At 44.3% G+C, this 16,319-nt stretch overlaps 1 protein-coding gene across 1 annotated transcript; it reads right to left on the reverse strand.

The window, feature by feature from the left end:
- Window positions 1-3,080: 3,080 nt before the first annotated feature.
- On the reverse strand, window positions 3,081-12,055 carry PURB (purine rich element binding protein B). Its single transcript, XM_032484340.1, has one exon. The coding sequence runs from the start codon at window positions 11,603-11,605 to the stop codon at window positions 10,688-10,690; it is 918 nt and encodes a 305-aa protein (XP_032340231.1). The 5' UTR covers window positions 11,606-12,055; the 3' UTR covers window positions 3,081-10,687.
- Between the last annotated feature and the right edge of the window lie 4,264 nt (window positions 12,056-16,319).

The following is a 16,319-nucleotide window of genomic DNA, read 5'->3' on the forward strand; positions in this document are numbered from 1 at the left end:
TAGAAGACTAGCATTTTCTTTCTTGATACAAATGAATCAAATCAGCATGCTTTTCTTTTTTTTTTTTTTAACTTGGGGAACTAATTCAAATTTTGTTCTCAGGATCTATATCCTGAAAACATTAATGAGTGTGACAGTTTCTATATCTAACTGCCTTTTTGCAGAAGCCATCTGCAAAAATCCACCTGTGGATTTATCACGTGTCATCTTAGGCTCTTAGCATAGGAGTGTTCTTTCTGTGGCGGTGTGGTGTAGCAGATCAGAGAACTGATTTAGATGTGTGTTCAGTCTTGCCACCAACCAGTTTGGAGACCTTCATTTGGCCCTCTAAGAGGTCTACACAAAGCACCGTGGAAGTCAAAGAGAAGTTACCTCTTGCGTGGAGAGTATGTTCTTTTACAGTTTCAATGGTGCTGTCTCTTATGAGGAGTAAATGCCGGGGCCAGGAATTATGCTGCAGATCAAATTCTCTATTGCTTGGATTGAGGTCTGGTTATTAGCTAGGGAGACTGGCTTACTCAGATCTCATTAGGAACCTCTTCATCACCTCTTTTGAGGGAAGCGTGGAAGAGGAGAAGGAGCACGTATGGGACCTGGTCGGAGCCCAGTGCTAGGGCTCACTGGCTACATGAGCTTGGAGTACACGCCCCTGCAATGGGACCTTGCCCCTCCCAAATCCTAACTATGATGAGAATGCAGACCAGGGTTCTGAGTGAATTCTCCCACTCCTTCCTTCCTCTGTCCACCTCTGAGCCCACTTCCATCATGCGGGTCTGGGGAAGTGGCTTCTCAGGATTTGAGACTGCACAGAGCAATTTTACTGAGGAGGGAGATTCATCTACTAAATTTGAAGTGCAGTGCATCCTAGCCCCCTGGAGACCTGGAGTCACATAAACCATGTTTGAATCCTAAATATACCTCAGTCCAATGTAACTTAGCTCCTAAAAACTTCTTCTTTCTCTAGACAACACTGTAAGTTCCATTTGGACCATGGACCAAATTTTCTACACCTAGTACAATACGTGGCGTCTAGCAGCTACCCAGTAATGAGCTGAATGAATTTACAAATGGTATGACCTCACAATGTTATGAAAAGTATTTCAGTACTCACCACCAGGTGGCTCTCATTTTCCTAAGACCCAGTGGCTTCTCAGGGGAAACTAGACACTGTTGTAGGACCTTGAGGATTTTTACGTGTTAAAAGACACTTGCTCAGAGTCACACTATTAGCTTATGACAGATTCAGGGATAGAACCTAGCTTACAACATTCAAAATACCAAAACTCCGAAGTGATACCCCTATTTCTTGAGACGCTGGCTCCAACAGCGCTCTTCAGGCTGGAGCCTGGCTACATGTAGTCCTTCAATTTGTGAGGTGACAGTTTCACATCAAGCTAAAAAATTCAGCAGGGCTATGGCAGAACTGAAGCATCTGGGCAAAGGCTTCCTGACTTCTGTCGGTTGGTGGCAACTGAGCTCATTTCCCCTAGACCTTTGGTGATTTCTGCAGCGAGCCTCGAAGTCTGGTCCTCGACTGGCAGGACATGCATCACCAGAGAACTGAGAAATGCACCGTCTTAGGCTCCTTCAGATCTGCTCTGTCAGAAACTTGGAGGGGAGCAGGTGGGCTCGATAATCAGCTCTCTAGGTGACTCTGGTGCACACTAAAGGGTTCTCTGTGTTTGTATCTAAGTCCCAGATTTCCCCAGTGAGGGGACTACTAATACAACGCTCAATGGTTGCATTTGCAAACTTTTCTCAAGATTAGTTATTTGGGGGGTTAAGTGGTAATGTGGGTGACTTAGGCACAGGAGTCACAAGGTGACAGTCTACATTCAGGGAATTCTTTTTTTTCTTTTCTTTTTCTCTCTAGCAGAGATTCCCAGCTCTTCATCCCTTTCCCTTCTTTATATCATATGATCCCCACAGGCCACTGGTTCTCATCGCTGACTGGTTAGAATCACTTGGGGGGAGCTCAAAAAGCTCTGTTTATGTCCCAAAGATTCTGATCCAGTTGGTCTGGATGGTGTCTGGGCAACAGTATTCAAGGCTCTCCAAGTGGTTCTGCAGCCAGTGTTGAGCATCATTGCCAGAGACTGAAAAAGTGGACAGTCACAGGAAAATCTAGTATGTATGTGTGGGCTGGGGTGGTGGCAGGAGTAATTATTTTAAGTGTATGAGCCCGTAATGTAAAGAAAACATGGGGAGAACTCAAGGATTAAGCTACTGTGGGTCTTTTCCAACCCCATTCCTCATCTTCAGAAAAGCGTAATTCACGTAACAGTGTACTTCAGTGATTCTCAAAAAGTGACCCAGAGACCCCCCCAGAAGTCCACAAGACTTTCAAGAAGTCCAGAAGTCTAAACTATTTTTCCAACGACATTTGTTATTTGCCTTACTCACTTTCATTTGCTCACAAGTTTACCATGTCTTCCAGAGGCTACATGACACATCACTGCTCTGTAGCACGTGGAATGTGTACTTTTTTGTCTTAAAAACAGTTCAGTTTTTAATGACAGGTATCAACCCATATAGCCCTGAAAGATAAATGCTCCTTGGGGGTCCTCAGTAAATTTTAAGGGAGTAAAGGGGTTCCTGAGACCAAAAAGTCTGGAACCACAGCCAGGATCTATGGACATAAATTTTTATTTTTCCTTTAGCATTGGGATATAGAAGACTGGCCTAACCTGCTCCCTAAGCAGTCAGTTATGACAAGTGATGAGTGAACACCTGGGGTAGCAGTTTCTTTACAGCCATCAGGAAATGACTTGTCCTAAAAGCCAGAACAGGAAGAAATTAGGGGAAGCAACAAGTGACCCACTTAAAATACGAATCAAAGCATGAAACTAATTTGCAACTTTGATTTTCTCCGTAGATTGTTTATTAACTAGAAAAGGGTTATAGGAAGCCAGAGGGTCCAGAACTGGCTGTATTTCAAATGAAATGCGCAACAGCTTTTAAGTCATTTCAAGTGGGAACTCACCCAACTCCAGACGCATTTATGAACCCAGCAGATGGTGCGTGGTATTTCCCTCCCGGTCAGCACGTAATTCCTTAAATTAGAGACACCAGCACAAGACTGTCATTCACGTTTCCGCATACTTTTATTTGTTACAAACATACAATTTTTTAAATATAGACTGTAAAACTCCATTTGCAAAAGTCTGCTATTGTTAAGGAGTGCACACCAGCAGTAAGGATTCTTTTTTCTCTCTGAGTTTTTTCTGTCAGTTTTGCTAGTTAGTGGTAAACACGGGACCCGCCATTTTACAGACCTGTCTGAAGCTTCTGGCTGTATTCACATTGTTCGTTTGAAGCAGCCCTGCTCGTCTCAAAATTGACTGGAATCTGAGCTTCAACCTCCAGGCAGCGAGATCAACAGCCCGTCTAGACTCTGCTTTTGAACGGTTTCCAGGAAGTATGCTTTCTGAATGGGTACTGCATTTCACGGATTTGTTTGAATTGCCCATGCAGCTCTGTGTTTGTTAAAGTGCATTCTTCTTTGAAAAAGTAAGAGGAAGAATCTTTACTCTTTAACCAAGGTACTTAAAAAAATGAACTTTTTGGTCTCTCAGCAGATATTCCCAAATTGATCCTATCGCTACAAATTTTAGTGTTCTATTTACAAATATTTATAGGGTTAACAGGTGGAGGGGACCTTATAAAATTATAAAGGTGCGGCTTCTCTTGAAGCAGAAATCAGTTCTACAAATTCATACACAGGAATACACACTTGGTTTACAATGCACAAGCATGTGGGTATTTACAGAGACTGACGACATCCCCCCAAAATACCCCTTTAAAGTAACTTCCAAACTAAACTCTACAGTTATACATCGAGATCAGGACGCTCTGTCTCCTGCTATCAAGATTTGGTTTGAATTCAGATTACTTCTGTAGATTCTCTACTGGCAGGACCTCAGTCCCAACTTTGGAGTGAAGAAAAATCTAGTCTAAGGAAGCCCCTGGTAGGTTACGACTGGCAGTGAAGGTTCCTATAGAAAGTGTGTTGTCTGCAAATATGTACCAGAAGATGGACAGACTTCTAAAAATGGTCTTGGAGAAACATCTGGATAAAGGTGCAAAAGGAATAAATCCCTACTAATCATTCTAGAACTTTAGAAAAAAAGTCTATATACACCAATAATCTTATCAAATACTGATAATCATTGGGGAAAAAAACCCTCAATTTACTCACCTGCTACTGTAACATGCAAAACTATAGGCTCTTTTTTTTATTTATGCCCTATTCTGATTTAAAATCAGCTTCTGGACTTTTGCCCAATCTATTAATTTCTAGGAATCCAGAGCTTTTGACAGAGGTGTTGCGTGGGCTGTGGGCTGGGAGAAAAGCGTTGATGCTTCGTATCAGAACAGTTTAAAATGAAACTCAAATTCATACAGTACAGATATACTTGTTCTTCAGTTTTCTTGGGATTCTCCCTGCAGGTAGATGTCCCAGGAAAAGTTAAAAAGGGAAGAAATCTACTACTTGCCATTCTATTTCCAAATATGTATAAAGATTTTTTGAGCCAGCCTGATGTTGCAACAGAGGGCAGGACTGGAGACGAGAGTTTGCCTTTAAGAAATGAGGTGATCTAAATCAATTTTCTTCAAAGGCTTAGCCATTGATGTCTTCAAAGTAGAAAAGAAAAAAAAAAAAAAGACAAACTCATGTCTTCTGCAATATGCTAGTGGACAATGAACTTGAAAAGGTCTATTGCTTTCTCTCCAATACTCTGGGCCCACACTTCATCATACTACAGGTATGATCAGCCCTCTCTTATCCAATGCAATGGGTATTTTACATATAATATAAGGAAAACGAAATTTACTCCTAGGCTCAAAATCCCATGGTAATCAAGAGTACAGTCATATTTTCATCAAACTCTTTGTTAGAATCACCTATGGAAAAAAATTAACATTTTGCATCAAATAAAGCTCTGCCCTCCTGTCATTAGAAGTCGTACTGAGCAGTGAAACTACCAATATGGCATTTGCAGTTACTTTAACATGGCTTTCCTATCCCAATTGGAACGTTTGATTCAAGAGGCATGAGTTCGATTTTCAAATGAAAAGAAAAAAATTGCAAATAAAGGTGATTACATTGATGGCATATTCCCTATTTCATTAGGAAATATAAAATACATTCATAAAGGTCTCACTCGGATCAGGGGTACAGATACCAACTGGAAATTACTGGAGTCTTCATTACACAGTATTACTACTTTCCAAATTTAATCTTCATACTGACAACTGGACCACATTTATTGAAGTAAGAGTGTTAAATCCATCAGTAATGAAACTAAGTTTTAAGACTGAGGGCTGGGAACAGCAACTTTAACCAAATAGCAGTTAGATACATCAAGAGAAGTTATCTTTCAACAATGTGCTATCTCTTGTAACTTCTGGGGCTAACATTTGAAAATTAATGACTTTGCTTTTCTAGATTAAAAACTGGGGAAATAAGGTTTAAATCTGCCACTTCCACCTCACACCTGGAATTTCAAATGGGGCTTTGACATTCACGTCTTTCTTTTGTGTCTGTATTTTTAAGGTAAACGTGGTTGTTTTTTTCTTTTTTCCTTTTCTACAAACAATCTCCCCTCCTCCTCCCCGGTCCCACCCACAAACCCATAATCCAGTTTATTCAATGGGAATAGTTCAGTTTAGGAAGACAGCTAATTGATTTACAGTACTCTAAAACCAACCCTGAAAACTGGTAATCTCATTCATTTACTATAACTTTAGTGCTGTTATTGACAGAAAAAAAGTTACCTTAAGGCTCAAGGGAAAGTAACTTATTAAATTGTGAATGCAGCATTGTTTACTCTCCCATCCATTGGAAGCTAGCAAAATGCATTCTTGATCAATAATACAAACTTCCTAACATTAGCAAAGATCTCTATTCATCTTACACAGAGTTAGAACAATATTCATAAGCAAATTATCTAGGGGAGCCTGAGAAACCATGATCCACATCACACAAAGATTCCATGTTATTTCATGATCAAAAAGTGCTTTATCTTTGAGAAATATGTCAGTTAAAATGGAAATATACAATGTAAAAAATCACTTGACACTTTCTCAGGTGAAGTACAAAGTGGAAAAGAGCAAAAAGATGGGAGGCTCTGCTCTCTGAACAGGCCCTATGCATGGGACTCTTAGGGTATACAAAATTAAAATTGTTTTAAAAGTTAACAGTGGAATTTTACACCACCATATATATTCTAAAACCTGAGATTGGACATCAAAGCAGTCAACTTTGTTACTTATCAGAGCAATTCTGATACTTCCTAAAAAGAGAAGACAACTCAATTGAATCAATAACTCCGGGGTCAAAAACAGTAACTTTCCCCAATTAACAAGGAGACAGATCACAAACGCATTAGGTACTAAGAGTGCTGTAGAAATGACTCTCGGCAAACGAGTCATTTTTACATAAGAAAAAGTCACTTCTCTCCTTCCCCTTCTCACTGATCAAGGCCACACTATTTTCAAATGAATATCTACTGAGAGATCAGTTGTGCATCGGACAAAGTACCATAATCAGGTTAAAAATGAAAACAAAATTTACAGTGAAGAATACCTATGTGCATGGCTTACACACTCAAGCTTCTCCTCAATTTCATCCACCTCAAAAGCAAGGCAGACACAGTTTACCTTTTAACACCTTGTGTAGGGCACATCCTGTGCCCTGTAAAGCCAGTCAAGGTCACGTTTAACAAAGCATCCTCAGCAACTACAGTGCCTGCAGTGTGCAGCCATTTACAGACCACTCAATATGAGGGCATTATTATAACCAGCCTCTTTTGCCCACAACCCTGCGTTTTTCAGATAAGCCAGGATAATTGTTTTGTTTTGAGAAAAATGAAGCTTGAATCTCTTAAAAAAGACCTGCAATTTATTGCAAAGTGATCGAGAGGTAACAAAGGAAGCAGCAGGTTACCGGCTGCCTGCACCAAAGCCTTGCGATCATTTTGCAGTAAATAATTATGGAAAGTGACTTGACAAGTAGCCATGTGAGTGTCACGGCTACAGTCATTTATACCACCTACATGCCTCCCACAGTAACATAGGGTGTCTGGGTTTTTGATTTGGTTTCACTTTGATTTTTTGGTGCCATACAGATTTACATTTTGTACTGTGCAGCATATGCACTGAAAACTTTCTCTGCTGACTACAACTGCCATTCTACTTGAATGACAGTCAGGGACAATAGAAACCAGAAGGGAAGAGTGGTGTCTCACCACAGATTTTTGCTCTTTTCGCTGTTTCTAAAATTTGATTTCTCATGTTCTGTAACGGCAATAGTTTGAGAAACAAACATTTTACCAATTATGTGACAAGGAATTTTAGTTCCATACTTCTCAGGAATATGACTACTTTGAACACATGATTAGCCGGGATGTTTGCCAAAGTTGAAAAACAGCCCTAAATCATTGTTCACAGTAGTGGCTGAAAGACAAAACAAACAAAAAAAAAGGGTTTCCCATAGTCTGTACAATGCCGTTTTCTGACTGGAATCTACAAAGATCATTTCCTGTAATCAGCAATAATTATGAATGAGTTCTGAAAGATAGCCTGTTAATATAAACTTTTTAAACAAACCACACACCAAAAGTGTAGTCTCTGTGCTTTGCAGATTTCTATTGTCCCTAGTGACCGGAATGAGGATGAGTGAATGCTACAATTAATCCACATCCTCCTGTAATCTTCCTGCAGTGAGAAGAGAGGCCATGGACCACCCCCCTGCAGGAAAAACAAACCTTTGAGATTGGTTAAGACTTAAAAACCCACCACTATGACATTTACCACTTAATCTTACATAGGCAGGTCAAAATTTTAATATAAATTACTTTTTCCAACACATAGCTTATGCATTCTTTGCTCCTTTTTTTGGAGGATTCTCAAATTGTTATCTAAAGATTTACATATGATATATTACTGTTATATGGTCTAATGACTAAGAAAATTTCTCTGGTAACCAAAGCTGATGCCATATATGGTAGTGTTCTTGGCATATACTCTATATGCCTCAGACCACTTCCACATTCTTTCTATTCAGCTAATTATAGCTTAGTAGCCACTGGTGAAGGATTGTGAAGACCTTGTCATTTCTACAGAATAGAAAGGCAAGGCTAGTTACTGCAATTCAGCCAAACAAAAGGAAAAGAAAAAAGAATAAACCAACCCCTTAAAAAGGAGAGGTACTGCACCTTTGCAAAATTGAACTGGCTCACTGCAGCTGAGCAACAGAACCACCTCTGAAGCAAGAAAACAAGTTGGTCTATACAGGAATTGTACATGTTTTGAAAATGAAAATGTTACAGCAATCAACTATGAGCTGCAACCTTAATTTTCATTGCTGCCTCAGAGTTTGAAACTTAAACAGTTTCTGCAAACCTAATAATGCTAGCTTCTCAGCTCCTTTACTAAAACTATTTAGGGATTTGTTCTCCGCAGCAAAGAAATAAACACTCAAAACACATAGGTAAATACAGCAGGACATTATTGAAAACAGCTGCCTTGTAGTACAAAATACAGTACAAGTATACAGATGTCATTAAAACATCAAAAATACTATTGCTCCCATACAATTTAGGAAACATTCTTTGCAACGGAGAAAAATTTTTAAAAAAGAAAAGCTTTAAAAAAATCTGTTTAAAAAGTCTACTGTGGATGAATGAGAGTAGAGAAATAGTCTGAAAAGGGCACCAATGTTTGTGGCTCTTCCACTGTTTTTTTTTTAAATCTAAGATCCAATATTCTGAATCATAGTCTAATTTTTTTAAAAAAAGCCTAATTTTATATACACAATTATTTCCCTCCCTCTCAGCCACAATTCATGAAAACGATTTTTGTATATTACCTATTTCCCAATAAATACAAAAAGATTGTATAGGATGAATACCAAAATAAGATAATAAAAAGGGTATGCAATAAATTAAAAGGCAGCTCAAATAAAGGGCAGGCATGCAGTTAAAACAAAAAAATACTAAGATTGTGGAGGTGGGGTTACTTGCCTCCTGGTTGAGAAAGTGTCGCACAAATACCTGAAGACTTTGGAAAGAACGTTAGCTCCCATTCAATTCAAAGTTACCTAGGTCTATGACATTTCTAGGAATACCTTTTGATGGGGCGGGATTAACTTGATTAGTAAAAATCATACTTAAAATCCATTTAAAATATAGAAGAGGCGATCCTTGAAAACCCCAACTTTTATTCTTGAAAGACAGCTGGATAAACTGGCAAAAGCCAGTTTGTTGAAATTTCAAGATGGTATAAAAATGCTTCCAGAATATGGTCAGCATATTCACGTCCACCTCAGCTCCATTCGGATGGATTTCAGCTTCCAAAGGGCACGCTGCTTGAATGACTCATCCGTCATTTGCCAACTTCTGATTGTGAGGTACTGATACAATGGATCAAGTTCTTAAAAATTCATTTTAAAAGAATAAATGATGCTGGAATTCTGGACCTGAGGATCTTTTTAGTATTTGAACAAATCCACAGATTAAACTGAAGGTAGATGAAGACTTCAGTTTTGGTTATATCCAACTTTTCTGTGAGGACGTATATTCCATTAAAGCTCAGGCTTGTAGCCACACTGTTCCTTTTGTAGATACCTTCAAGTTTTCTGGTTTAAAATCCAGCCAACCAGTGGCCGAAACAGCCGAATTAGCCACAATTCACTGGCTCGCACGGTGGAGCCACAGGGATCTGGCTCTCATTCATATTTAAGCCATTTCTTGGTAATGACCTCCATATTTGGAGATCGGGGAAGAACTTTAGTGAGCAGCAACCAATCCACTCAAACAGTTTTCCTTGTGCTTTATGCCCGATTTCTTCATGTGCCTACCTCAGCAACCCCCAATGTAAAACTGCTCTTTTATCTTTGAAAAAAATTTGCCAACTTTAAAAACATTATAGTAATGGATTCTAGTTCAAGGATTGACATCTGAATCCATTTGCATCCCGGTAAACAATTCTGCAGACAAGACATGGGCCTTGGTCCAGGTTCCATGCAAAACCATTTTAAACAAAATAGATCCAATTTGTTTCTGTATTCCCTGGTGGCTTCTTGAATTCTTATTTCACCCCGCCCATGATTATTTAAAGTTGCATTCCTTTTCTTGAAACCTGTACCCTCAAAACTGGGTAACTGTAAAGGCCTCTTTCTTCTCAAGGTTTCCACGAAAATCTAGATCCAAAATGCTGATTTCAATGGGGGTGAAGGGATAGACACTGCAACAGTGAGGTCTGGAAAGACCTTTAGACCAGGTTACCCAGGTACAACGTAAATTCAGCTAGATCTGGGTAACTCAGAGGTGTTCCTTGGCCTATGTGCAAGGATCTATCCCATTCAGGGTTATACTGACGGGCTTAGGAACCTTTGTTGGGAAAAAAATAGAAGCTGAGGCTTTTTCTCAGGTGAGGAGATGCTACCGTCCTCTTTGCAGGTTGCTGTCAATTCCTTGGAACTTTACTGCTTTTCTCTAATTGTCTGTGACTGTTCACTTACGGTTACTTCTCTTAATTAACTATATTATTTAAATTTTTGTTTTCTCCTCTGGGGCCTCCCCGTCTTCCCCTGCACTAGCTCACTGGGGATGAACAGGAACGGGAGCTCTCTGGCCAAGAGGACGGTGGTGGGGTGGGGAGGCCCGTAGGGAAGCTGCGCGTTTCAATCCTCATCCACCTCCTCTCCCTCTGACTCGTCCCCGCCGCGTCGCTCATAAAGCTTATCCCTCTGCCGCTCCTGGATCTCTTTCATCTCATCCGCATACCGACAAAAGGCGCCCCCGAACTTGCCCCAAGCCTTGAAGGGAACAGTGATGGCGTTGCGGTAGGATGGCTTCACCTCGCTCACGCGCAGGAACACTCCGTACTTGTTGCAGCCCACGTCGAAGAAGAAACGCTTAGAGTCCACCGTGATGGAGGTGCCTTCCGGAAGCTCCCCGTACAGGCCGCCCCCGGGGCCCCCGGCGCCGCCGCCCGGGCCCCCAGCCAGCTCGTCGTCCTCGCCGCCGTAGTCGTCGATGAGCTTGGCCAGCGCGTCGCGGAACTCGATGAGGCCCTGCGCGGGCAGCGCAATGGTCTGGCCGCTCTGCAGGCCGCCAGGCCCGGGGCCGCCGCCGCCGCGGTTGACCGTCTGGCGGATGCGCAGGAAGCGGCCGCGCTGGTTCTCCTTGAGGTCCAGGTAGTACTTGCGGTTCTCGCGTACTAGGAACTCGCTCTTGAGAGCGCGCCGCGGCCCACCGCCCTCCTCGGCGCCCGCCGCCGCTGCCACCTGCTCGGGGCTGCTGGGGCCCAGCTGCGCGTAGTGCTCGATGAAGTCGCCCAGGTAGTCGCGGAACTCGGCGGCCACCGCCATGGACAGCGTGAGGCGGCTCTTGGAGCCGCCCGCGCCCACCTCGGCGATCTTGAGGAAGCGGCCCTTGGCGTTTTGCTTCACGTCCAGGTAGAAGCGTTTGTTCTGGATGTCCAGCCGCTTCGAGGCCAGCTCCTGGGTCTCCTGCTCGCCGCCGCCGCGGGACGCGGGCTGGAAGCCGCCGGGCCCGCCACCGCCACCGCGCTCGCTGCCGCTGTCGCCGTCCGCCATCTTCTCGGCCGCCGCCGCCGCCGCGCCCAGGCCGCCGCCCGCCGCCCGCCGCGCTCGTGCCCCCGCCCTCCGCCCTGCGGCTCGCTCTCCGGGGCCCCCCAGCCTCGCCCGCCGGCCCGCTCACGCGCTCCCGCTGCTCATCGCCGGCCGCCGCCGCCAACCCCCATCGCCCCCGCGTCCCGCCCCGCCACTTCCGCCGGGCCCGTTTCCGGCGCGCGCCTCCGTGACGCCACCCCGCCCCGCCCACCACGTCCTCGCTGCCGGAAGCGCCGGGCGGTGAGGCTGCGGGTCGTCGGGCAGTGACGTCACGGGCCTGTCGGGGGCACCCGGGGTCCCCGCGGGGTACGCTGGGAAGGAGCGCAGTGGCGCTTGGAGGCGACGGAAACAGTCCGCTCCTTGTTTGTGGTGGTGGTTTTACAGCTGTGCCAAAACTCATTGAAACGTATGCTTTGAATAAATGCGGTTTATTCTAGAGAAATTATACCTAAATGCAGTTACTATTTGTAGACAAAGAGGAATTAAAGGAGGGAGGATTTGGGGGTCATATGCATTCAAAAGAAAACTAACTTTACAGGATTGCTGGACAGTAATACATGAATGATATTTAGCTTAATACCTGAATTACAGTGAGCGCTCAATAAATGTGGACTCACCGTTAGTTCGTGGAATTCCTGTCATAGTTCTTGGAACATACATGATGCCATCATCGCCATCACAAGAACATAAAAAATGAGTCCTGAACTAAGCAGTGGTAGTGGAGATGAAGAGCCTAGGAAAGGACTTGACTTACCCAACACCTGTGTACAAGGACTGACAGCCGTTTACACGTTAACTCAGAAGAATACGTTTCATATGTTACATTGGAGAAATAGGAATGGATTTAAAAAGGAAAAAATACGGCTTTCCATGAGAGGAGGTGTGCGCTGAGAGTCACTCTGCCTGGGTCTGAAGACCATACTAGCTGTGCGATCTTGGGCATTTCACTTAATCTCTAAGTCCCAATTGCCTCACTTGCTAAAAGGGAATAATAGTGCCTATTTGTGGGGTTGCTGTAAGAATTTAATGAGATAATGCACATAAAGCACATAACCTGGAACAGAAGAAAACACCCCCCAGATATTTAATCACTCTTGCTCTTGTTCCATAAAAAGATCCAACCAAACAAAATCAGAATAATAGCTATCAACCAAACACAGGAGAGTCCAAGGGAGAACATCAAATCTGGGGCCTTGAACATTTCAATCTTGGAGAGGATCTGGACATTTCAAATGCCTAGGGAAGGAATGTGATGCCAGGCATCACTTGGCCTTCCTGGAAGATATCATGAAAGATGCCTACTTCTCTTATTTCTTGCTAATGAAACTACTTGCCTGCATTGGGGGACCTCAATACTCAGTTCATGTGAAGGACTCTGTATGCCCTGTTCATTCCTTATCAGTTTGGTTTTAAGGAGTCAAGTTCTATTTAATGAGTTAGATCTGTTGCTTTGCTTCCTTTGAGATTTCATTCTTGGCTTTTAAGCTTAGGATCTTCTCCCTTTTCATATATTTGACAATCACACATTTTTCAGACTTTCTATAGTTTGAGTTTTTAATATATGTGATTATATCATATACTTATATTTTTATGTTTAACTCTAGTTTATCTAGATTATATTTTGGTGTATAGTATAAAGTGAAGAATCTAAAAAATTTCCTTCAATTGACCAATTGTCCCAGTACTATTTATTGAATAACCCTTCAAGGACAGATCTCGACAGGTGGAGATGAATGTAGGTTATTTTGGGTAGAGGGAACATGTGTTCCCAGATGGCGAGAAGTCTGGTTTGGCTGGAGCCCAGGGTCTGTGAGGAGGGGGTGGTGAAAAAAAGAGTTGAAGGCAGCTGAACCTGGCCCCACCGGGAAGGCCTTCATTTGTAAGCAGGAGATTGGACTTAAGTCAAGCAGGAGCCCCTGGAGCCATGTGAACAGGAGTGTGATGCCTCCCCTCTGCGCTTCAAGGAGGTGACCCATGGCAGAGGACAGCAGGGGTGGACTCAATTAGGAGGCAACAACCATGCTGCAGACCCAAGCCAGTGGGGACTGGAAGTGGCTAGCGGAGCAGGAAGGTGCCAATGGGGCCTCTGGAGCAGGAGAATGGTCAGGATTTAAAAACCAGACATGGGGACATAAGAGAGGAGTGAAGGACTGTTTTAGAGTGGTTGCTCTGAGTGACTATAGCCAAAGCTGTTGTTGGAAATGATCGCAGCACTGAACTGAAACCTCAGACATCCAGGTGCTGCAAATGTCAGGTGCTTCTCCCGCACGTAATTTACAATAAATGATGCACAACAGGAAGAGATGCTTTGATGTGGTTTTGGAATATCAAATTCTTTCCCCGGAAGTTTGTCACTTCATGGTGGCCTTAAGCACTTGCTGTGACTGCCTTTTGGCAAACGCAGCAAGAAAGAATGTGAGTCTTCAGTTTGAGGAGCCAACTGGATTCCGGAGGGGAGATGTCCAAACAGCTGTGGGACCCGCACAAGTGGAGTCAAGAAGGGGGGGCAGCAGCAGAAAGGCAGGACTGGGATCCACTAACAGACAGTGTGGATTTGACCTCAGCTCCTAGGAGGCTGCATAGAGAAAACAGGGACAGGAGAACAAGATGGGGAGAGAGAAAGGCCAAAGGATGGATGTCACAGTTCATACAGAACCTGCACGTACACTTCATACCCACCCTGGAAACGTGGCAAGAATCACATAGCGCTTTTTTTTTTTAATAGCTCTTTTTTTTAAACTTTTTTTCTATTTTTTTTGAGGGGGCAGGTAATTAGATTTACTTGTTTGTTTTTGTTTTTCAGTGGAGGTACTGGGGATTGAACCCAGGACCTCATGCATGCTAGGCACGTACTCTACCACTGAGCTATACCCTCCCCCAAGAAGCACATAGCTCTTAAGAGATGGAGCAGAGACTGCAGCTCAAGCCTGCAATTCTAAATTCTGTCTTGGGCGATGCTATCTTTGGGGGCACATGGAAGCCATTTGTCACAGTGCAAATGAGGACAAAAATATGGTTTGAGGAGCTGCCTGGGTGACAGAGGGGATGGTAACTGGCCAAAAGAAGCACGAAGCTGCCTTGCCCAGAGAAACCTGAGTGGGCTCTGAGGCTGTTGGGGGTGCTGAGGGGGAATGGTTGTTGAGTGAGAGCCTGGAGTTGGCCAGGAGATGGGCACACAGGTAGAGGGGCTGGGAGGCAAGAAGGCATCCTTTTGCTTGTGAGACCAGGGAGAGTGAAGGAGAGACACAGGAGCTTCTGGTGGAGAGAAGTTCTGAGCCATTCCTGCGTCTGCTGCAGGGCCCAAGAGTGGGGCCACGTGCTGAGGAGGCCATGAAGACCTGTGAGGGTTGGACGAGAATCCTTGAGCATCCAGGGATCCTGCTTAGGTCAGGGCAGAAGCGCGGTGCTTTCTCCAGCCTTTTGGAGCAGCCTGGAGTCTGGGCAGGAGGCAGCAGATGGGAGTGGGCCTTGCCAGGGCTGAGGAGATCCATGAGGCAGTGGGGGACTGGGGCCGGTGTCCTCAGATGACCAGCACCTTCTCCTGATTTCAGGCCAGGAGAAGGGGGAAGGGGTCTGCCATTGTGGGTCACGCCTTTGTTTGCCTGTTACATTTCCTGTTAAGGTTAAAATTGAAACTCACACACACACACACACACACACACACACACACACAGCTTGAAACTCACAGCACAGCTGAGCCATAGTCCTTCTCACCAGGACCCCCCAAATGTTAAGATTTCACCACATTTGCTTCCTTATCTTCCTGAACCATAAGACAACAAGTTGCAGACATGACTCCCCTTTACCCTTCAATATCTCTTTCCTAAAACAAGGGTATTCCCTTGCCTAACCAGAGCACAGTGATCAAAATCAAGAAATTAACAGAGATCTGATACTCTCATCTAATCAACAGACCTGAGTCAGATTTTGCCAAGTGTCCCAATTACGTCCTTTGTAGCAACAGAAGACCCCCATTACCTTCAGCAAGCCCTCACCCTTCCTCTCTTTACCCTGGAACTGCTCCTCCCTCAGTCTGTCTGTGTCTTTCCTGGCATGGACATATCTGAAGGGTGAAGGGGTGTCATTTTGTGAACTGTCTCCCACTTTGGGTTTGGAGGTACTTCTTGATCTCAGTCTGAAAACCCTTCCCAGCCTGGCTGATTCAACTCCCCACAGCAAACAAAATGCTGCCTGCCACCCTGATGAGCCCTGGTGCCAGAGCGGGGAGGAAGGATGAGGTGGTAGAAGGTTCTGGAATCAGCAGGGAGGGCAGTGGTGGCAGGGGAGCCTGGGTGGGAGTGGCCAGTCACAAAAAGCTGTTTGCAACCAAATCCGGAGTGGAAACTGCCCGCGAGTGTTCTTGCTGCGTGCTGCTCAGAAGCTGCGTGAGCGACTTCCTTGCCTGTTCCGTCCCTTCCCATCCAGAAGGAAACTGAACCGAAGGGAAGAAGGCAGGAGGGTGGCTTAGGAGGAACTGGTGTTGAGGAGTGCCCTGCCCAAGGGCATTGGCACTGAGATCCCCGAGCCAGGCACCCAGCCCTGGAGACGCAATTTAGCTTGATGCTCTGGGCCCAGTAACCAGCTGGCATGCGTTGACGTCTCCGGTGACATTTTGTTGGGTTTGTGTGGCTGGAAGCAAGTGTGTTCTTGTACGATCTAAAGAGATTGCATCATCCAG

Source organism: Camelus ferus, chromosome 7 (genome assembly GCF_009834535.1).
Source record: "Camelus ferus isolate YT-003-E chromosome 7, BCGSAC_Cfer_1.0, whole genome shotgun sequence".
Taxonomy (NCBI): domain Eukaryota; kingdom Metazoa; phylum Chordata; class Mammalia; order Artiodactyla; family Camelidae; genus Camelus; species Camelus ferus.